This window comes from Ambystoma mexicanum, chromosome 1p (genome assembly GCF_040938575.1).
Source record: "Ambystoma mexicanum isolate Mex_15411 chromosome 1p, UKY_AmexF1_1, whole genome shotgun sequence".
Taxonomy (NCBI): Eukaryota; Metazoa; Chordata; class Amphibia; order Caudata; family Ambystomatidae; genus Ambystoma; species Ambystoma mexicanum.
The window spans coordinates 810,901,344-810,924,181 of record NC_090921.1 but is presented as its reverse complement, the minus strand read 5'-3'; the positions used below and the strand labels follow the sequence as shown (position 1 = coordinate 810,924,181).

At 47.7% G+C, this 22,838-nt stretch overlaps 1 protein-coding gene across 1 annotated transcript in view; it reads left to right on the top strand.

Annotated features, from left to right (window-relative positions):
- The window catches only part of VPS45 (vacuolar protein sorting 45 homolog), a 527,429-nt gene that overhangs the window by 375,132 nt on the left and 129,459 nt on the right, over positions 1–22,838 (top strand). Inside the window, exon 14 of the mRNA XM_069652302.1 lies at positions 11,300–11,431. Within this exon, the coding sequence (XP_069508403.1) occupies positions 11,300–11,431 (132 nt within the window). The remainder of the gene's footprint in view (positions 1–11,299; positions 11,432–22,838) is intronic.

Here is a 22,838-nt window from a genome sequence, read left to right as displayed (position 1 = left end):
TGGCACTTCCCGCGCACCCTTGAGATACGCGTACCCTGCTCGCACAGGCCCAATCGCATGTGGAAATTCCAGCGCACCCCTGAAATGCAAGTACCATGCTGAAATCGTGTGTGGAACTTCCCCCGCACCCTGTAATACACGTACCCTGCTGAAATCGCGTGTGGCACTTCCCGCGCACCCCTGAAATACACGTACCCTGCGGGAATCGCGTGTGGAACTTCCCGCGCACCCCAGTGATGCACGTAGCCCGCTTGCCATGCTGGTACAGGGTTGGCGCAGCCCTTTGCGCTGGATTGGGTATATTGATGGCTTTTCCCTGCACGAGAGGCGTTCTTGGGGGCGTAACTGGCGCTGCTGCAGGGTCGCTGCGCCACTGTGCGCCACGGCTGGTTTTGGTGGCTGGAATCCATGAATACGCTGTGCGCGGAAATGGATTTTAGCGCACGCGGCTGGCGCAGGGATTCGCACGCGCACACTGTGCGCCAGCCGCGTGCACCACTTGTGCGCTGAATTCTATGAATTACCCCCTATGTCTGTCCCCGAAGTGTCAGATACACCCCGCCTCCAGCAGAGGCGTCTTTCTCGCGCAAGCTGGTGTACGCTTATTCAGCATCCTGAAACCAGCTCTTGGATCAGAGCTGGCCTTCGGGCAGGACGGGCCGAGCGACCGCATGTGGCGCAATTAGCACCCAGGGCACCAGCTCAGGGGAGCCTTTCAAGGGCTACCAGAGCTGGCGTGGTTGGAGAAGTATCATTTTGAGATTAAATGCGCTTGCGGGAGCATTTAACAACAATAGGGTGCTGGCACCCTATTGAGATAATTACCACCCTGCCCCTGCGCACTAAGGCTGGCACTGCTCCTGGTGACACAGAAGCCACCAGCATGCTCAGCCAAAGTAAATTGGGTGGGGCCTGGGGTGAGGGAGAGGTTCAGCCAGCACAAGCAAACGGTAAAGGACTGGAGACCCAAGTACTGCTGCCTCAAGTAAAGCCCAAACACGAAAACATGTGTAGCTACGGGTCTCTGCACGGATTCATCAGAAACCAAACAAAGAACAGTGCTACTTATTATACAGCACGGATACATTGGCGAGCAAGGCTGGGACCTGATGCTGGCAGTCAGGTGCGTCTTTTTTCATTTATTTGTAAAAAAAACGGAATGGGCGAGCACCCGCTGGGGCTTGTGGCTGGCCTCTGCTTTGGTCAGGCCAGAGCCCTAGCTGGGGCTCGGGCCGACCCGAGCCCGGCAAGGCTCGCCCAGCTCTAACTGATGATGCCCAACAAGGCCGAAACATGTCTGGGGATGCTTGTGGTCTTTTGCAGAAGGAATGTGACCTAGCAGTTTGGGCTGGACTGCCCCTTTTGGAGTGGGACCTTTTGGGGTGGGTCCAAACCTAATTTGCTTATTGGTTTTCTACTTCTGTAATGGATTGGCAGGCTGGAAAACCATTGTCTGGAGGGTTGCCCAGAGCTGTATCCATCGTTATGATTTATTCAAAACCTTCCACCCGTCAACTTTTGGTTTTGCTTTACCCAAACGAGGGAAAGCCCCTTGCCTTTGGGTGCCTAGTTTCCTTTTGGCATCTCAAGCGCTTGATTGGCTGAATTTTTCAGTACCACTTTGATGTAGTGAAAAAGGCTGTAAATTAACTTTAACCCTTCTCTGATTGGCCCCCCGGCCCTGGTTTGATATTGCTGCCCATTGGCTAATTGTAATAGCTTTAAAGTGTCCCTGTGCCTTCCGGCATGCCAGGACCATCGCTGGTCCCAAAATTAAATCCTCCACTGAATTTCTTCCTTATCTTTTTAATCAGTTGGATTCACAAGACAGCCCGAAATAGTCTTCTCATTTGTGCTGGCTTGCCTCAGATGCTGAAGGCGTTTTTCGATCCCACCGGACAGTAGATTAAATCCCCCCCCCCCCAAACCAGGCCGACGTTCCTCTGTGTCCAGGGCCTCCCCTACGTCCTGGCCTCGCTCTTCTGTCTTATTAGGGGAGTGCCCACTCATTCTTACTGAGGGAGGGCCCGGGTGCCACCTGCAGCTCTAATCAGTGCCTCAGCCCCCGTCGCTCCCCCGCAAGATGGGCTAATGAGGAGCTCTGCGAGAAGCTGCTGCCAGCGCATCTGACATCACCATGGGAGAGAGAAAAGCCACACTTCCTCGTCTAACTTTAGCAACACGATAAAGCACGCCTCTGGGCGATAGAATTGTTCTGCGCGCCTTCTCTGTGGGAGCGCGGGCACAGGATCATCCCACGAGAAGCTGACCTCATTCTGGGCTCCAGAGACGAGGAGCCTGGCGTTGTCCTTGAAGTGCCCGAGTAAGGCCTAGGTGCCGCCTCAGTTGCCAAAGTACTTGATCTTGATGTTGTGGTTCCACCTGTTACTACTCTCCCATCTCTTTATTTAGAAGATGAGCGGGAGGGAACAGTGTGACTAAAATTTGGGAGAAAAATCGATGATACATGTGAATGACCTTGTGTGGCTCCCAGGTAGGCAGTGTGCTCTGCTATCGCACAGACGACGTGGACTGCGATGTGCACCCCCTGTCGTTGAGGTTGGGGCTGCCGCTGAATCTTGTGGGGGCAGAAGGAAGGTGCTGATGGGCCATGGACCCACCACTTGCTACTTAATATTGGAGCTGGCTGTACGCAAAACATTGGGCGTCTATTGCAGGCGACTGTCCCATTAAATCCACTACCGGCCATTTAAAGAAACTAAACCCATATGCTAGGTTTAAATTCTGAGAAGAGGGATCCAGACTGTACAGACCTTGGTCTTCAGCAGAACCACCCCGTGGGTACAGTGAATAGTGACCCCTCCCTCCACAGTTCGTGGTAGACTTGTTGGCTAGATTCCTACGTGCAAATGCCAAAGGATTCCAAGATGGTGGACTGGCCTTTTGTAGCCTAGACAGTATCTAGCGAGATCCAACGTGAGGGAAATATTAAACACCCAATTGCCTCAAATCCTTGCAGCCCAACCAAGACCAAACAGAGTAACTATCGTACCCAGATGCAGCCCATAGGAAGACGTTCTGCCCAAGGGAAGGGAACATAGCTCGTAAAGGCCTGGGCAGAGAAGTAGATGGTGTGGGCATTGGTAGTAGCGGAGTAGTGAGCGTTGCAGAGAATTCCTCCTCCAGCAGGCATTCGGGCATGTTCTGTAAGGGCTAGGGTAGCGCCAGTGGTGCACTGTCAACATTACTCCTGAGCTTCTGGTTTATGTCGGATGCTCTTTCTGACCAGTTTCTAAAGAAGTTTTTTGGCTAAGCAGATTACTGTTGCCACCATGTCCCACTTAAAATCTGGCTTCTCGGTGCAGCATATTCGATCCTGGCAGTGTGTGGAAAAGGGGCTCTAGGATGTAGAAGTTACTCACTAAGTTGTACAAGTGACTCTTGTATTAGTATTCCCTTTCCTGCAGAAGATGCAGTCACCTCACGCTCTCTGTTCTTTAGGCATTCGCAGAGAGTCGGACTGAGGTATGGAATTTGGTATGTGCTGCAACGGAGTGCCCTACCTTGCCCTACCTTGCCCTAAGGGTTGTTAGGGAGATTGAAATATACCAAACGAATGGGCAGACCTGGAGGATGCAGAGGGTTGTATTGGAGGGCGGGGTATGGGTTAAGGTTTTACCAATAGTACTTGGCCTTGTGTTTTCACGAGCCCTAGACTGTACAATACCACCTCTACTTGAAGCCATAAATGCAATTAGTGTCCAGCATTTGGTTAACTTATTCTACTTTAGAGGGGCTGGAAAGTTGAGGAGAGGGAACAGGATTTCAGGAGGGGAATAGAACAGGATCGGACTGGCCTATAGGGCAATAGGCCCATAGCCACACCAAAAACGCAAAATGCTTGTCTGGGCAAGTTTTTTTGGGTCAAAGTGGGACACTTTTTTGGACAATGTGGGGCAGTTTGATGAGTTACTCCACTATGCGGCTAATAGTTTTGACCAGTGTTGCTCAATAAATATTCTTTAAAATGCACAATTTGCATCACATTTTATCGAAAACCTCCCCCTTGGGTACTATTCAAACAGCGTCACAAAAGGAATGAATTCCCATTTGCAACGGTGGGCCGCTTTTCCGTTGGTGCCCGAGACAGTTTTATGCCCCATTCCGTCCCTGGAGGAGAATCTTTTTCCTCTACAGTTGAATTCCTGCTCATTGAAATTACATCTGGGCTTTGCCCTGAACTTTCTCCTCTAAACTTATTATCTTAAATCAGAGTAGGAATACTGTCCTCTACTTGTAAATGTCCAGGCTGCCAATCCCCACCTTATACTTAAGGTAAAATCCATTTGCATTGACTTTTTCCAAAATTCTGTTGCTAATAACGTTTGACAAATTAGGCCGACATTTTCTCAAAAGAATGCCTGCCACAGGCTCCTCAAAACTGGAAATGTGTGGAAAATCCATTAACGGGTCAAAGGTTATTAGGCAAAGAAGAAAAGGCGTTTTCAGTCTACTCACATTCATTTTCCCATAGCGAAAAAGCTGCTGCTATTGAACGCGTGCACCAGGAAAACCTCTGAGCACAAAGCAATGCAGGCATTCCTTTTTTTGGGGTCTGGTGTACATCCGTCAAGTAGTTTTTAAGTTTGACAGAGAAGAGGGTGGCCCAGTCCTAAAAAACGTGTATACATCTCTCATGGTGCAGTGCAGCACTGAGGATTTTCTGAACTGATAAGGCAGCTATTATTTTCTATGTTAAATGCAAGCGACACCCGCTAGAAGGTGAAAAAGAAAAGGGCACAAAATGATATTTGGAGGCGGGAAGGGGGTGGGTAACGAAGACCAAATAGTTAGGTGGCCACTTTCGGAAGCGCTGGGTAGCCTGTTTTGGGCCAGGTAATTTCCTTCTTACCGCGGGAAGCCGGTAAGAAGGACCTCAGAAAGGTACCGCTGAAAAAAAGTGCATCCCGTCGAATGGGGAGGGATCTACAGTCGGGGTGGAGGAGAGGATACCTGAGGCATGGAGAGAGGCAGTGGGGAGGGAGAACACTTTAGTGTTTGTGCATTACCGCGGTAATCGGAAAAGGCTGCATAACTGTAGTAATTGTTATCTCTGCAAGGGGCAGTCATGGTGATCACAGTAATGTTACTGCAGGAAAATTCCTGATGCTGCGGAGATGAAAGAAGCGGGGGAGACGGACCCTGACCATTGTCTAATATACTCCTTGTTGCAGAGTGGACACTGGCCACTGCCAAAGACCATGGCAGATGGGATCTGGTTATTTACTAGTGAGGGGCGTATGGGCCAGGGCCAGAGCCTGGTCTTGGTTGGTGGGATCTGGTTATTTGTTGCAATGTGGACAGTGGCGATGGCAGGGCCTGAAGTATGTCCAGGGGGAGGGCAGACTATTTAGAAAGGGATTGGGATTACTGTTTTTAATATGAAAATGAGTACAGTGACTGCTTTTAATAGGAAATATAAGCAGTCGAAAATCTGTTTATATTTTGAAGAGTCTGACCCCCGTGGACATCCTTTGGGCCCCCTAGGGGGGGCGAAGCCCTCGGTCAGGGGGCCCAGAGATAAATTATTTTACTTAAGCGTGTGCTCGATATGACAATGTTTGAATACCACTGCTCTAGAGGGAACCGGACATGGGATAAGTACTGGAAGGACTTTGGGTGAGGTTCTGGGGCTGTAAAGGGCTGAGATGGAACGTGGGTACTAAGGATTTTTCTTAATTTGAACAGGCAAGTAGGTTGTGGTGCTTTCCTCAACCTGAGATTTGCTTTCTTCCCTCAGCAGATTAAAAGGGAAGGTTTCCTTGAGGATAATCCCATTGACAGACCGTGTTCTTCCTCGATGGCGTTTCCTTTTGAAAGGAGATGTGTAAAGTGTCATCAGACGTGTGGCTCTGAGGATTCCAGGTGTAATGTACTGCATGAGTTTGGGCAAGATAGGACCTATGCTTCAGTAGTAATGGGTGTATGACACACAAACTTCAAGGAGCTTTGTTTGATCCTCGGGGAGCCAGTGGATGGTCTTAAGTGCTGGTGAGATTTGGTCTATGTGCGCCAGAGCCATTTCTAGACTTGCTGCCTTGTTCTGGAGGAGTTGGCGCTGGTGGATCATGGATTTCACTCTCTTTCGTGGTTACATCGTTTATCTGTGTGGCAAATGGGAGCACTCGTCAAAAGTAATCCCAGCTTTTCTCGCTTTTTTCCACTGGGGCATGTGGAAAGCGAGGAGAATGGAAGAGAATCCTTGGGGAGAGTTTTGTTAGTAGCAGGGCCGCAGTTGAGACGCTGCTGTTAACTCTTTGGTGGTTATTGGTTTGAAGGCGGAACAGATGGCATGAGAGTTCTCCTCTCTTAAGGGACGGCCAGCTGTCCTATGCCATTCCTGATGCTAGTTTGCATCTTGATGATCTGTTCCTGAAAATATAGCAAGGGCGTCTGCTAGCTTTTGACAGCACGGAAGTGCCTCCTCGCCAACACATCAAGGATGGTAGCACTACACGTACCCAGGCAGCAATGACCAGTATGTGACTGTAGAAGGGTTCACACCTTGCGTTCATGTCTATTGGCAGAGCACAAAAGGCAGCAACTCCGCAGATGCGAACTTTTCTGAGTGGCCCTCTCCTGGTCCATTTTGTGGGGTGGGGCAAGGCCCAGAACCTCGAGCCGCTATGTGGCACCCTACAACCCTTCCCCCACTTGCTTAATCAGGCTCTGGCCTCCGGCTGCTTGCTTCTCTTCTCTTCGGGCTGCACTAAGTCTGGGGCACAGCACAGCACGCTTTTGTGTGTGACCTTTTGTGATCTGGGCGACTGCATGTGCAGACCTTGCTAAGTGCAACTTTAAATGCAAAATGGTGTGTTATACATGTACCTAATTATCGCTCTAGGTTAAGGGAGGGACGTGGGGCATCCCCCTTTATCTGGGGCCCATCTGGTAATTGTTTATTGACGAATAGATGAGCAATAGTAAAGGCGTGCTCGGAAAGCTTGCCAAATACAAGATTTGGGGAAGTGACAGTAGACCAAAGGCATGAACGAGCATGCAGTATAAGATCTACAGTATGTCAGCATCCGTAACCTGCATAGCTCTTAGGTCACATGCTTGTGGTGGGTGTCAGCTGCCATGGAGTCAGTTCACTGACCCTCCAAGCCCCTTACCCATCCATAGGCCTCAATGGCGGAGGCGCCACCAAGAGGGCGCCAAGGGGAGCCACGGTCACGCTTATAAAAACACTGGACCCACCACCGCCCCCGCCTGCCTCTTAGAGTCTATGAATGTGCCACCCCAAGAACCTCATCATGCCACCCCTGTGAAAAATGTCTCGGGCGCCACTGTCAGTAGGCTCTCAGCCACTAAAAACAAAATAATGTTTTTATTTATTTACTTATTTTGTATTTGTATAGCGCACAGGCAGCCCAAGGGCATCACGGCGCTGTTACATGTAGCCACCTTGATGACTCAAAAGGTTGAGAGGTTTGAACCTAGACCTGCTGGCCGAGGTTCTTAGGTCTAGGCACTCTGGGAAATGGGAGCAGGTTGCTACTTTTGCAACAGCGACGCCTAGCGAGCAGTCGCAGTATGACAGCAATTCCCAGGCACAGTGCTTTTCCCTCCTAAGAGAGAGGTAGGAGCGAAAATAGCGACACACAGACGTGAGTAAACGGGGCATAGGTACCATTGGTTTGTATATTGAGTGATCTGAATGTTTTTCCTGATGTCTCTGTGGGCAACCAAGTATACATGAATGTTCACAAATTTCAGTTTGGTTAGAAAGAATGAATAAAGAAATGATATATTTGTTCTGTTATGCATTACACGTGAGAAGCCACTGGAGCACACTAGTTAAGAATAGGAGATGGTTTTGTGAATGAATTGCAAATATGATGGACTCCTGTATTAGGAACATTGAATCATACAATTATGTAGGATTTGATGACGTCTGCATGTTGATTTGTTTGTTTTGCTATTTGTGCTTAGTGGTAGTATATTGTTGACATGCTTTTTTAATGTAGTTGAAGTGTGTGGGTGTGTGTGTGTGTGTGTGTAATAATGCACATGCCATAATGCCACCTAGTAACCGTCACTGGAAGTTCACCTCCAGTTCAGGGCCTCACCAGCAAGGCATTGTGGGTATACACTTTGGCCCAAATGCAGGGCTTTTGCTTTAGGAAATTGTCTTTTCAGGTGCAAGGGTTGTTTCAAGCCCTTCATAACTTTGTTGGTTAATTTATATAATTTGCCATACACAGATGCATTGTGTACAACCTTCATGCAGGTCTGGTACACTGAGGTGCTCGGGGGGTGGGGGGGGATACATACGTAGGGGGCTTCTCTGTAGTCAGATCATTTAGACTTAGAAGAATCCTGAAATAATGTATAGTAACGGCTGGTCTCTATGCACTAGGTGCAAGATGACGTTCCTTGTAAACCGGGACCACCCTCTTGCAAACGTGTTGCGCCATTAGCAACTATTTGCCCTTCTGAAGGCTGTATTCTCATACTGTAATCTCATGACATATGATTGTGCAATTCATAATCCACTGCTCGGACATCTCACAGCATTTCTCTGCCAGGCCCATTCTTCTGTTTGCTGTGGGATGAGGAAGGAGGGAACTGGCTACTTTGTATGTTGTATATGGTCCCCTCATGACTTCACACTGCACCTCCTGCAGTGCTGGTTTATAAGGAACAATTCTGGGGTGCAAAGGAGATGCAGGGGAGGTCATACACAACATACACTTATAGGTGGGTAGCTTTCAACTAATGGGCGCATTCAACCTCTTTGCTTTCATTTATCAAATGTCACTCATAACACCAAGGTGGAATGTATCCCAGCAGTTGCTAGTTACTCATCTATAATTCTTTGTTGCACATGGAGAAGACGGTCTAGGTGTCCTGAATCACGCCTACTTACAGTGCTACATGGAAGCTCACGTACATAAGAACGTGTACGGTGAGATGGTTATAATTCTGTTTGGGATACCGCAAAACTCTTTGATCATTGGAATATGTTCACATCTGCCTTTCACAATGTAACCTCTCTCAGGCCGGTGGGCGGGGGAGTGAGACAAATCAACTTCCGGGCACCAGTGGCCAGGGATGAATATTGGTTTCTAAACCATCAATCAACCCCACACCTCTAGTACACCAGAAGGGATCCGAACAGATTGGAAACACAAGTCAATTATAAACCTCCTTGTCCAGTTTTGGTAATGTGGATGGAACGGCAGGCTTATGTCCGCAAGTTCGTGGATCGTTGGTTAGTTGCAACACAGCGAAAATACAATTATTATCCAATGTTCAGTCAAGGTTGTATAAAAATATCTACTTTATTATTGTTACAACAGACAGCTCTAGCACGCTACAAAATACAACCCACCCTGTAAAGGAACACAGAGGACAGATAGTTTCACAAAGGAAATGGATGCACTCTGGATACTGACAGGACGGTAGTCGGTAAAGCAATCAGTTTTATCTGTTCAAAGTTATTTGATTTCAGCCCCAACAGATCAAGGGGTTGTAAATGTCACTAGGGGCCTTCGGAGATGGACCAGGGGGACAGAACCACAATGTACCTGGTGCTTGAGATGATTGGTTCCAGGACGCTTTGCAGAGTTAAAGACGGGAGACAGCTGCGCGTATCAATCGGCAGGCAGTTATACAAGCGAGGCTGGACGGACGGCTGCAGGCTGGCCTACACAGCAGCTCGGGGTCAAGAATTGTCTCAGTGCTGGTTGGCAGATCTGGAACTTTGGTTGAGGCGTCTTGGAAGGCTTTAGTGACTGCAGCGTGACAACAGTCAGTGGTGCAGCCGGTCGCAGTTCGAGGGCTCGACTGCCTCGAAAATGTCCTTAAAAGATGGACACTGGTTGATGCTCGCGCTTTGAAACACTTGTGTGTAGGCGCGCTATAAATAAAATATCATATCATACTTGTTGTGGCACTCCTCCTAGCTTCTATGCAGCGCTCGTGTCGTCTTTTAAGACAGACGGCCCAAAGCCGAGGAGAGTGTTTGCAGGCAACGGCCTTGCCCTTTGTTCAGAGACTATATGGCACTACCCACCTAGGGAGCTTCCTGGTAGGACCTAGCAGGGCATGCTGTGTGCTGGCTGGGTACCGGTTCTGTAGCTGCTGGACCAAATGAGTCCTTCTTACTCCTTTCAAAGTTGTCGGATGATCTGCCCAAATGAGGGGCTCAATCCTCTTTTAAAGCCAAATGAGTCCCAGTGATTGGTGCAGGCTAAGCCTACCTTATTGAACCAATCCTGGGTCTCTGCTAAAAATCTTCCGTTATGCGTGAGATCATAGCCAGAGTGCTTTGCAACAGGAAAGGTAAGGGGTGACAACATGTACTACTAAGTCCCACCCCTCTTCCTGTCTGCTGTGGATCAAAGTGTCTCTCTGGTTAATTGACTTCTCTGTGGCTCCAGATCAAAGCACAGGTCTCTTGGAGTTTGTGGCGAGAACAGACTTTCTGTCTCCATCAAATCAAATACTTCTTCCCTCTAAAAAGGGGGTTCCCTGCAGGGGCTGCCTACTGTAAACAGTTGTCCCAGACATGCCATTCACTGCACTGTATAAATAGGGGTGGGAGCTAGCTTCAAGTTGACAGATTGCATATCAAAGAGGGGTTGGTTGGTGTTTCCTGTCCCTTGTGTTCTGTGAGCAAGCCCCTTCGCAGGCCTGCTTCAATTAACTCATCAGTATGCGCTGCCAACACACAGAACTACAACAGAACAGGGCAGATCCATGGAGCCTTTGATATTTTAATTAGGCTGGCCATGGCTGGAGGAAGGTGTTGCCTTCCCCCCTTCTTGAGATGCTTTCATCTACCTGTGGATGTCACATTCCAGCTGAACATGACCGGGAGGACTGCACCTGTAGGCTGTGTCCCCCCACCCGGAGTAAACTTGACTATTTGTTTGTTGTGCGGCGAGCATAGGAAAATGTGTGCGTATTAGCCCCACACATTTTCTGAGATTGATCTCACATCGTTACATTTCTTTAAACATTTCAAAAAAGGCCAGGTGAGTGCACACACTCCCTGTGCGCATGGTCTAATTCCTCACAGGGAGGCAACGCTTTGATTTGTGCAGAAGCACATAATACCGAACACCTTTGATACAACGTCATTTATTCAACTAAAATGGCTTCCTGTACTTGTCACATCACTGGGCACAGGCGCCTGGTGTGCTTGGAGCCTTTTTGCCAAGTTGGGGTTAAATGTAAACATTAAGTTCAAAGTATGACGTGTGAATTTGTTTTGCTCGCTTCTCTCCTTGTGTCTGGAATTAGTGTTTCTTTTATTTGATCACTGCAGGCCTCAGGATATTATTGTGTTTCTGATCGGTGGAGCCACCTACGAGGAAGCATTAACCGTCTATAACCTCAACCGCACCACGCCTGGAGTCCGAATAGTGCTGGGGGGAACGACCATCCATAACACAAAGAGGTAAGGGGCACCATTGTCTTTTCAGATATAGCTGTTCAGTTGTGGCCATGCCAAAACCTTTACATTATTGTCAATAGCCATGGAATGGTCTGGGACTAACATCTCTCTTCCCCACACACTGTTACCCCGGAGACTTCAAAACATTCCAGTTGAGAATAGCTTGGGTAGGAAAGAACACCACATTGTATGCTTTAAAAAAAAAACACCCTCTATCCCCCGAACATCGCCCAAGACATGTTCATGCCACCCGCTATGATGTGCTCATGTTAACGAACTGCATTGTCAGAAACGTGTCCTGTAAGCCCAATTAGTTAACATACATTTAGGATACAGACCGCATTATTTTCTTTACATGAGACTTTCTTGGTTTGGTTCAATGTTAACTAAGAAAGAAGAGGGTGATTACAGATGTGTACTCGCCTTTTTTGGGAAGCTCTCGCCTCGCTTTACAGGGTACAGATTCAATGGGATGGAGTCGCCATTCAATGTGTGCTGAAAAAGCATCCACACCTACCAAGTCTGCAGGGCTTGTTCTTTCATATAACTGAACTGGCTGGGGTGCAGTTGTTAAACTTGATAAGCGTCCCCAGCCTGCCATGATATGTTGGTGCTGCTGAGTGGAAAGGTAAATGATGAAATGACAAAGAAGGCTACCCCTTGGTATTTCGGGGATATCGGTCATAGACAATACACAGGTGACAAGGCTGATTAGCAGAAAACAGAGTCGTAGAATGTCTACAAAGCTTAGCACACTGCTGCTGCACTCCAAGCTTCCAGTTAATGGCTTCTCTTCTAATTTCTCTAATTGATAATGTGAAAAATAAAACGAAGACGTTCTTTACAGTTATCCTATTAAACAATTAGGGTTAGTGCGTGATAGGATGTTCTTTGCTTTTGTTTGTCGACAAATTATATACTTCTTTCTTGAAGTTTTATCTGGATCAAAGGGCCCATTCCCTCGTGACTGAATGCCATCTGCAATGGTGTGCAATCATGAGTTTTTTTTTATTTTTGCTGTGCGAAGTGATGCTCTGAGTACTTCTGCTTATACAAAATGGAATCGCACGTGTACATTGTGCTGCATTGAGGTAGACATATATAGTTGGCGCATGCCGCTCTATTCTTCTACTTAAGCATTGCAGGCGGTATCGATTACTTAGCTTCTTGCGTTTCAAGTTAATTTACACACATTCAATAAGGCGGTTGCTTCCATCTTGTCTCATGGCACCATTTGCATACGTTTTTCACAGTGTCTCTCCCCTTCGTCCATTACAATTATCCTTGCAGTTGTCAGTACTGGCATGCATAGCTTTCAGTAGCCACTTCTGGTTGTTCTCGGGGCTGCCTAGGCCCTTAGTCTATTTCCATTGGCCTTCCATTAAGGCCTTCGGGGTTTCCTCGTGGACAGTCTGTGAATACTCGTCGTTTCGTACCAATGGCAGGTAAGGTTGTCTGATTGAGTACCGTGCTGCCCAAGGTTGCCTGGTTATGGGCATTTCAACAGGTATTGATCTTCTAATGTACACAGGGCAGGGGCCCATTGCAGCCCTTTGTTGGTTCAGCTTCTCCTCGTACATCACATACCTTGGCGAGTACCTTACTGGCAACTCGCAATGGGGGGCAGGGGTGCAGGTCGTATCTGGGACCTCCTCTACACTCCCCCCTCTGGTCAGTTCATCGACCACTCCTACTTCCTCCTTTATATTCAATTTCTTTGATTCCTCAGCTTCTTGCTCATCGTCTCCTGGGTTTACACAAGATTGCGTGAAAGTATGCAATTTTGGTGTCCATATCTTTATCACCCCTTTCAAGCTTCCTGCTGTTTTCACATGCTCATCTTTGTTCCAGGTCATCAATTGGCATTGTCCATTTGGACTGCAGTAAATCCATTTGCCTTCATACCTTCTTCGTTTCTTGGGATAAGTGAATTTCGTTCCCTCTGGTGCAAATTCACTGGCCTTCACGAAATCCTTTATCTCCTCATCTGTCAGGTCTCTGGGCTTCCAGCCTGGTTCGACATCGACCATAATTTCCATCCCAATGGCCTTCTTTGCACTTTGCAGTTTTCTGGCATTGTGTGATGATTATCTTGATAACACAGACTCCTAGCAGCACCATTGCTAGCAAAGCTCCCAGAAACTTGAATATATCGGCCATTCATTGCGGGACCCATGAGAATAGGTTCCCAAACCAGCTGTCATCATCTACTTCATCTGTTTCCTCAGTCATCTGGGTTTTCAGGGTAGTTAACATGCTTATGGCCTCTGTGAGGGTTCCATTTTCTTCGTCGTGTGATGGTATAAAAGTGCAGCATGATTCTCCAATTTTTTCGCAAACACCTCCATCCGTTGCGGTGATCATGTCAAGCACATATCTATTCTGGAGGGTCATCAGTCTGACTGCTCTCAGTTCTTCCTTGATTGCGTTGAACCCTTTTATGGTGGTATTGATGGTCTGCAGTAACTCCCATCTGGTTATCTGCAACCATTTAGCATTCACCCCAATTTGGATGTGTGGCAAGAGCATTGTGATGAATACTGTTGAGGTGAGGCTAAACAGTCGGTGTTCGTATGGAATCGCATGAAATGCCTCTTCTGATTTGGCCGAAAGTAATCGTTTAACTCGTCATCAGTTTCATATGGACTTCTCTTGATCCTTAGCGTTTTTCTGTAGTTGGCTATCACTGTCTCTGAATGCGTCTGTACTGCTCTTTCGTTCAGGCAGTCTCTCTGGCGTTATCCTTGGTGGGGCAGGTCTCACTTCCTGCACTGTCATGGTAGAGGAAGGGCTTGCATTTCTTTTCTTTCCCTCGTACACTCTGTTGTAGAACTCTTCCCACCACCATTGGCTCGTTATCTTCCCAACGCGTGGTGGCATTGTAGGCCTGTTGCTTATCTCTGGCGTTGGAGTAGACGTGCTCGTTATTACAGGTTCTGTGGTTTTCTTGCTCAACTCCTCATGTAGTTTCTTTGCTCTACTTATGAGCGGGAACACATACATGACTACCACATGCGTTTTCTCAGTGATTTCTTTTGCAGCTTCCTCAGTTTCATTGAGTGATTGTGCTCTCTCACTTCGGTTTCTCACTTTGCTCCCTGCTTTCTGGAGCTGCTTGTTCCACCGGTGATTTCTCCCTTTCAGTTAGTTTGGCCTGCGGTTTTGTAGCCATTGACACTTGCCCTTGTTCGTGTGCACTCAGTGTATGGGTGCGTGCCGTGGACATTGCTATGTTATCATTCATTCCGTGCTGACCCTGTCTCCAGCCTTTCTCACCATTCATTACTTCAAGTGTATACGTGTTACTGCTAATTACATTCAACTGTAAATCGTTTGTTTTATCATCAGTTTTTCTTGGAACAGGGATGACAATATAAGGTCTGGGTGCTTTTGTGGGCCCCAGTGTTCATTACCTGGTGGAAGCACAGACATTGGGACGCTCCATGCACCGATAATCAATGCAGTTCTGATAGCTAGAGACAAAAACACTACAATAATCACTATGCATATACATATTATGGCTTTAAAGGACAATTTGCAGCATCTCTTTCCAGGAAACCGGGGGCGTCCTTCTGCTGGTGGCATGACTAAATTACTGTTTTGGGCCCCCATTTCAAATATGTCCATAGTCAATAGTCAATTTTTCTTCTTGTTCTGGCTCGTTGCTCAAAGTTCAATACACACTAAAGTGACAAGTGCAGTTCAATGTCCCCCCTTTTTTTTTACGGGTGATGATGATGGTAGTCTCTGCTTAATGCATTACAGTTTCTCTGCTAGATTATGGAAAAAAGTTAGACTATCGCTTCCAGCATATCACATTCGTTTTGTATTTCTATGATAAACGTTGTCCCAGGACATTCTTCAAAGTCGATTAGGCCCTGAGGACATACAGGGATCTGTTCACTGGGGCACCATAAAAGGGTGGCTTCGCTGCACATCACGCATCGATAAACCATTGAAAAAATAAAAACAAAAATAAAAATAAAAGTGAACATATGAGAAGTGAAGTTCATTGCTTTGCTCCTTTCGCTTGGTTCTTCGAGGTCGAGTTGCTGCAAAGTCTCTCTCTCTCCCCCCATTTACTCCACTGCGGGAGGATGATGAAAAATAGAAAAAACAGAAAAATAAAATCATGATATTGGTACCCTTGTTTCTGCTTTCCTCGATCTGTCCTCCGTTAAAAGCATGGAGAACTGCGTCTTTATTTCCGTGCTCTGCCCCTGGGGGTGGAGATGATGAAAAAGTTTTATCTTGGACCTCTCCCGTCTAAAGCCCTTCTCAGCAGCTGATGTCCATGGTTGCTTCTCAGCTGTGATGCAATAGCTCTCAGGAGTCTGTTGAGTTGTGCATTTTTTGCTGGATCACAGTGTGCACGTCGACAGTGATGGGTCTACCCACTAGCTCTGGAAAGTTCTCGATGAGGTGAAAGAAGACTGTGAAGGCAATTCTGCTATCTTCAGGTGATAATGACATTTGCTCTGGTTCTCTGTCTCTTAGGTCACCGGTCTTTTTTGCAGTGTGATCAGTCCTTGCCTTCTCGATCTGTCCCTCGTCGAATAATTTCACTGGAATTCTCTCAAACTCCCTCTGAAAGCTGGACAGTTCCATTTGTAGCTGTATGCTGTAGAAGAGTGTTCCTATCTTTCTCGCGTTGGCACGGTCTCTGAGGAAGGTGAGGGCGTCAACCTCAGCAGGTCTCCCTACCATTTCCGGAAAGTCATTTACTAAGCCAAAGAGGACATTGTGGGCTAGTAGGCTGTCCTCAGGGGACAGGGACATTTATTTGTTTTGCAGAGTCTCAATCACAAGGTTTTTTGCGGTCATGAACAGTTGCTTTGCTTATCTCCCCAATCTGTCCCTCGGCGGAAAGTTTCACTGGAGACTCCTGAGGAATTCTTGCTGAAATTTGGTCAGTTCTACCTGGAGCATGATTCCGTGGAGAAGAGTCTTCATGTGTAATAAATTGGCTGGATGTCTGAGGAAGGTTGCAACGTCGACACCAGAGGGCCTTCCCACCATTTCAGGAAAGTCTGTGACCAATCTAATCAGAACATTGTGGGCTAGCTGCGTGTCTGCGGGGGACAGTGGCATTTGCTTCGCCTTGCTGGGTCCCAATCGCACGCCTCGATTTTGCTTTGAGCAGTCTTTGCACTTGCCTGCTGTGTGGATGGCTACCACGTGGTTTATTTTATTCCATATTTGGGTCAGGAACTGATTATTTCGGGGATTTCGTATATAAGTCAGTGTGTCGGTGGTCCTCCCGACAAGTTCTGGGCACTCCTCTACGATCCGAAAGAACAACGCGTAAGTAATCTCATCAATGACTGCTTGTGGTGGTAGCATCAGTCTTTTGCTCCTCGTGCTCGGGCAATTCAGCGAGGACCTCTGTGATGACAGTCAATAGTTGTCTGATTATCTTCTTATTTTCTGGATCTTGGATGAATTCTGTGACACTTGTTTCTCTCCCTATGAGTGATGGATAAGTCAATGTAACTAATTGGAAGTAGGTGAGTACATCCCATTTAAGGCTTCTGCTGGGGAGTACCATAAATTCGTGAACAAAGTCTAGACACTGGATGCTTTCAGGATAACAGTTTTAGCTTATGAGAGTGTCCTCGGAGTCTTAGAGTTCTTTGTTCACTACTCTGTGGCTCTACGTGTTTACGTTACCAGCGTCACTGCAGATTCAAAGTATGTGACCATTTCCTTTGCTCTGCGATTTCAGCTGCACATTGCGTTTGTTTGAAAAGTCTTGCATCTCGTTCAGTGCTTAGAGAAAAAGTTCAATGTATAGCCACAATTTTCACAGCGAGTTCTTCAGTTTGTCTTTTCTGCTTGTGCGTCCTTCTTCCTCACCATAGACCTTGTCTGCGCGTGCTGAGGTTCTTCTCCGTTGTCTGCGGATTCCTCGGCAGTAGATGTAGTAGGAGTGCCTTCTCCTATAAAGGGCTTGACTTCATTCAGGAAGATCCAGGCTCTTCTTCCTTGGAGCTTGACAGGGGACGGGGTGCAGTCCTCTACGATGAAAGGGCCATTAAATCGTGGTTCGTCCCATTTCTTCCTCACCAAAACGCTGTCACCAGGGAAGATGAGTGGCGCACAAAGGCTATGTGCTGCGCCTGTCTCAGCACTGTCTGTTGCGGTTTGTGATGTGCTGTTCCCTTTATGCCGTCGCTGCAGCTGGCCTGAAATGACAGATGTACTAGAGGTAAGACAGTCAAGGTAATCCTTCATTTCTTCTCCCAGAACTTCCCTAGCAGGCTGGGCATCACATCTAGCTCTATCTCGGGGGGTAGGAGGGGTTCTCATCCTTCTACCAGTGATAATTCTGTGCGGCGTGAGGTGATGGTCGGAGCCTGGCTGGTTCCGAAGCGCATACAGTGCCAATGGCAGGCAGTGCAGCCATCCCTTCTTTAATGTGAACTTCAACTTAGCTATCCTTTCTTTCAACAGGCCGTTGAGCCGTTCACATATGCCATTTCCTTCTGGGTGATACGCCGATGAAAATGTGTGCTTTATACCAAGCAACAAGCTAATCTGCTCAAACACTGAGTTTACAAAATGGGGCCCGTTATCTGACCTCATAACCTCACACACCCCCCACCTAGGGAAAACCTCCCTCACCAGGAACTTGGCAGCTCAGTCAGCGTCAGGGTGTGTACAGGACCCTTCTTCTATCCATCTGGAGAATGGACACACCACGACAATTAAATACCTCTACCCATTACAAACCTGAATCATATCGACATAGTCGATATGCAGGTGCTGGAAAGGCCCTTCAGGTCTGGGAATGATTCCTCTCATCACTTTCAATGTGTGCCCAGAGGTGAATTGCTGGCAAATTATGCAATTGACCATAAAGAATGCAACATGCTCTGCTAAATTCGGCGTGAACCAGTCTTCTGAGAGCGTTGCAGCAAGATTTTCTTTTGACATATGGAAAGGGTAGTGAAGGTGTTCTAACGCTACCTTTAGAAGGGTGACATGCATTACTGGTTTACCAGTGCTGTCCTGCCTCCATAACCCATCAGAGGGGTTTGAAGAACACCCTCGATGCTTCCATAAATTCTTTTCATCGTGAGGTGCCTCGCCGTGGAGTTCCATTAACTGTGTCTGCCCCATATTGCTATAGGCTTATGGAGTGGCTCGGGCTATCATCATTCATTCATGGGTACATGCCACCTCCACGTCCATGATTGTCTCACCCTTGGATGCCATGCGCTTGGCTTCCGTGTCCGCTTCATGGTTTCCACGTGACACGAAATCTGTTCCCTTGGTGTGAGCGGCGCACTTGACGACCGCTATGCACACGGGGAGCTGTAGTGCTTTTATCAGCCTGTCCAACAAGGCTGCATGTTGCACTGGCGTGCCGTCCGCTCGGAGGTAGCCCCTCCTTTTCCATCGTGCCAGGCCTACGTGCACAGTGGACGTCACATAGGCAGAGTCACTGTACACTGTTACTTCCTGGTCTGCGTGATTCTCAATGGCGAGTATCAATGCCACTAGTTCTGCAGCCTGTGCCGAATAGTGGGATGGTATTCGTGCACTGACAAGTACTTAGAACTCTCCATTTGCCATGTGTTTGATCACGGCCACGCCTGTATACCTTTGCCTGTCGTCTTGGTCAATTCTCGATGACCCGTCAATGAAGACGACTTCTCCGCTTGGTAGAGCTTTCTCTCTTACTCTGGGGATTTCATTATAAAACTCTTCATAATTGGCGCAGTCATGCACAGGTTCTCCCTCTGTAACTGTCTCAGCAATAAACATAGCAGGGTTCACAGTTTTGCATCGCACTATTTTGATCGATGGATTTGAGATAATCACCTCATATGCGGATGCTCTCTGTGGAGTCAAGGTGCCTTTTGGCTTCTCCAATATGGCAAATAATGAGTGCTCAACATATAATGTCATGGAGAATCCCATCACAATGGATGACGCTTTCTTGATGGCAAACGTGGCGGCTGCTACATTTTGCTCGCATGGGAAGTGGCCCCTCATGACCGGGTTCAAGCTCCCACTGTAGTACGCTAGGGGCTTGTACCCCAGCGATGTTCGCTGAGCGAGCACTGCCGTCATAAAATTTCCATCGGTATGAGAGAAGAGATAGAATTCCTCTGCATAATTGGGGATCCCGAGAACTGGGGCCTTACAAATTGCCCCCTTGAGCTCGGCAAACCCCTTTTCCATCTCTTCAGTCCATTCAATTTTTTCCCCTGTTGCCTGGGCTTTCTTTAAGGCATGGAGCAAGGGCTTGGTATATGAGCTGTAATCGAAGATTCATGCTCCGACATAATTGCATAGGCCTAAGAAGCTCTGCATTTGTTTTACCGTGAGTGGCTTAGCCGTGTTCATGATAGCTTCAGCCCTCTCTGGTGTTACCTTTTTCCCCTCATGTGAGATTAGTTGCCCTATGTATAACACCTCTGGCAGTCCTGCAACTTGTCCTTGTCCACTTTGTATCCCTTCTCAGCTAATATGGTCAATAGCTGGACAGAGTCATGTCGACATTGCTCTTCATTGGTGCTGCAGATCAGAATGTCATCTACATACTGCAATACAACACTGTCTACCGCAATGTTGCTTAGGTCCATTTGCAGGGCTCTGTTAAAAATGGACGGAGATTCACAATACCCCTGTGGCAGCCTTGTACTTTTCAGGCGCATTTGTCTGAAAGTAAATGACGTCCGGTCTTGTGAGTCACGGTGCAATGGAATCGAGAAAAATGCATTCTTCAAATCGATTACCGTGAAATATTTTGCCTCCGTGGGTATGTTGCACAAAATAGTGGATGGATTAGGGACTAGAGGGAACTCGGCTTCGACTATGTCGTTCAATGTTCGTAAATCCTGGATTAAACGCCAAGATCCTCCCTTCGATTTCTTGACAGGATAGATCACCGTGTTACAAGGTGATTCTGACGTTACCAGAATGCCCTGTTCCATCATGGCAGAGATTGTCTTTGCAATCCCCTCATCTGCTTCTCTGGACATGGGGTATTGTCGTGCTTTTGGTAGGATCGCTCCAGGCTTGAGTTTAATCTTCACCTCTCCTGCCCCCTTCAGGAGTCCTACATCATAAGGCCCTTTTGTCCATACTGTGACTGGCACCTGGGCCATGTCCTCCTCAAAGTATTCTGGTTGTGCCATCACTAGCATCATTCGCTGTGGCACTTGTCGTTTGATCATTTTGACCCAGAATGAGACTTACTTCCATCCGTGTCTCCTCTAAGTCAGGGTGCTCTTCGAACAGATCATCATCTGTGACGTCAGTCACTCGATACCCTTCTTCAATGGCGATAACAGCGCCCCATTGCCTTCCTTCGTCATCGTATCCTTCTACTAAAACCACCTTCCCCTTTACTTCGGCAAACTGTATTATCAAAGGAAATATTTGTCCCTCTTCTTCATGCATGGGTATCCTTGGTCTAAAAAGAAACTTGTCAGGGGTCCTCATAGTTTTCGCTGCGAGGCCCGGCAATTCCGCCATAAGCACTAGACCTCTGCCATATTCGAAGACCTCTGGCTCCAGCGGTAAAGCTCTCATAGCTGCACGTCCCGAGTATGCCCTGATCATTTTGCATACGTTGGAATAATGCATTCCTGGCGTGGAGCACACTATGCCATCCTCAGTAAATGAGATTGACATATTCAGCTTTGTCATTAGATCTCGACCCATGCTGTTTACTGGGGACTGACGGGAGCACAGTAAAGGTACATTCATGTCGCACTCTCCCACTGAGACTGGGAGTGCATCTGTAAAGGGAACTCTGCTATAAGCTCCAGTAAAACTCTGGGTGTCTATTGCCTCGCCGGACAAGGAGAACTTGCCTTCTCGTATGCACGAGCGCGTTGCACCCGTGTCAACTAAGAAGGAATATTCTTTTCCCCCTATGGTGACATTTACCCTAGGTTCCCTGTTAGGGTCTGGTGTCACTGATAGGATAGAACACATCAGAGATCCCTGTGAGCCGTCCTATTTCATATATAGGTTTGGTCCACTATATGCCTGTGGGTTTTCCCCACTGGAATTAGTGCCCTGAGCCACTTGCGACAGTGCCTGCTGGGGTTGTCCCTGTGGTACATTCCTCATGTTCTGTGGCTGGACCACTTGCAGTGCACCTTGCTGCAAGCCAGCTGCCTGCTGCTGCACGGTATAGTTTTGAGCATTGCCCTGTTGTGGGGTAGCCGGTTGATTCACCGTGCCTGCCCCATCCCTTGATTGTTCTGCCACATGCCTTGGCTTCTGCACATGCGTGCCACATGTCCTGTCACTCCACACAGCCAACACACTGGCGGTGGTCGGGCCATCTGTCCATCTGGCATAGCTGGACTGCCCATTGGTGCGCTCTGGATACCACCTTGAACATTTTGAAAACCTCCTTGGTTACCTCTAAAGCCTCCCTGATTACTCCGTCATCCTCTTCCTCCAAATCCCCATCCTCTCGGATAATATCCCGCGTTACCCTGATTGTTTTGCGGCAGGTTAGTGACACATTGTGCACTCGAATCGGCTGGGCTTGTTAGCATGGCTCCCTCGAGCGCATACTTTGAGAGCTTCCTTTGCACCAGCTTTGCCTCTTCTCCCTTACGCGTTGCCTCTTTCTTTCGATTCTTTTCTTGCAACAGCCTACAATAATGGGCAATTGTCAAATGGATTTCGGCCCACGGTTTAGCTTCTATTCCTACCAATTTTATTAGTTGTTTTTGGACCGGTTCTGGCAACCCTTGGCACAGTATATGATAGAATACAGGGATAGATTTTGTCCAAGACTCATGCGTTTCGAGCACCCACGCGTCTTGAAAATTCTGGATATAAAGCAACGGATCCTCTGACTCCTTCATTTTTCGAGTCATATAGCTCCCATATCGGATGTGTCTGGATATAGCGTACGCAGGGCTTTCCACACTGCTGCTCTGCAGTTATTAAATGGCGCTCTGTCATGAGAGGTGTTAGTTATGGTTACCCTAGGATAGCCTGCCCTTTTCCACACATTGTCTGCTCTTTCTCCGAGTATAGCAATTAGGAGACTCTTAATGTCTCCTATGGCTAGGGGGACACCCCCGTCATTTTTTCTAGCTCATGTATCCACTTCCCGGCTCCCGATGTCAACATTGGAAGCTTATTTTTGAGATTCTCTCTGTCCATGTGTGGCCATGGAATATATTGCGGTGTTACTCCCCCTTTCTCTAGCAGTGGGAATTGGAATGCGCAATCCTCCTTTTCCTTTTCTTTACCTCCTCGGTCTCTTGCTGGGGTGGCGTTCCCATCTTGCTTTCTACCTGGCAGTGCCCTTAACCTATCTGTATAGGCAGGTGCCGACGCCCCCCTCTGACTGTGGGGTGTTTCTTCATGTCGGCTGGACTGTCCAGCGGACTTCGGTGTCCTTTTTATGGACCCCCTAGCATCA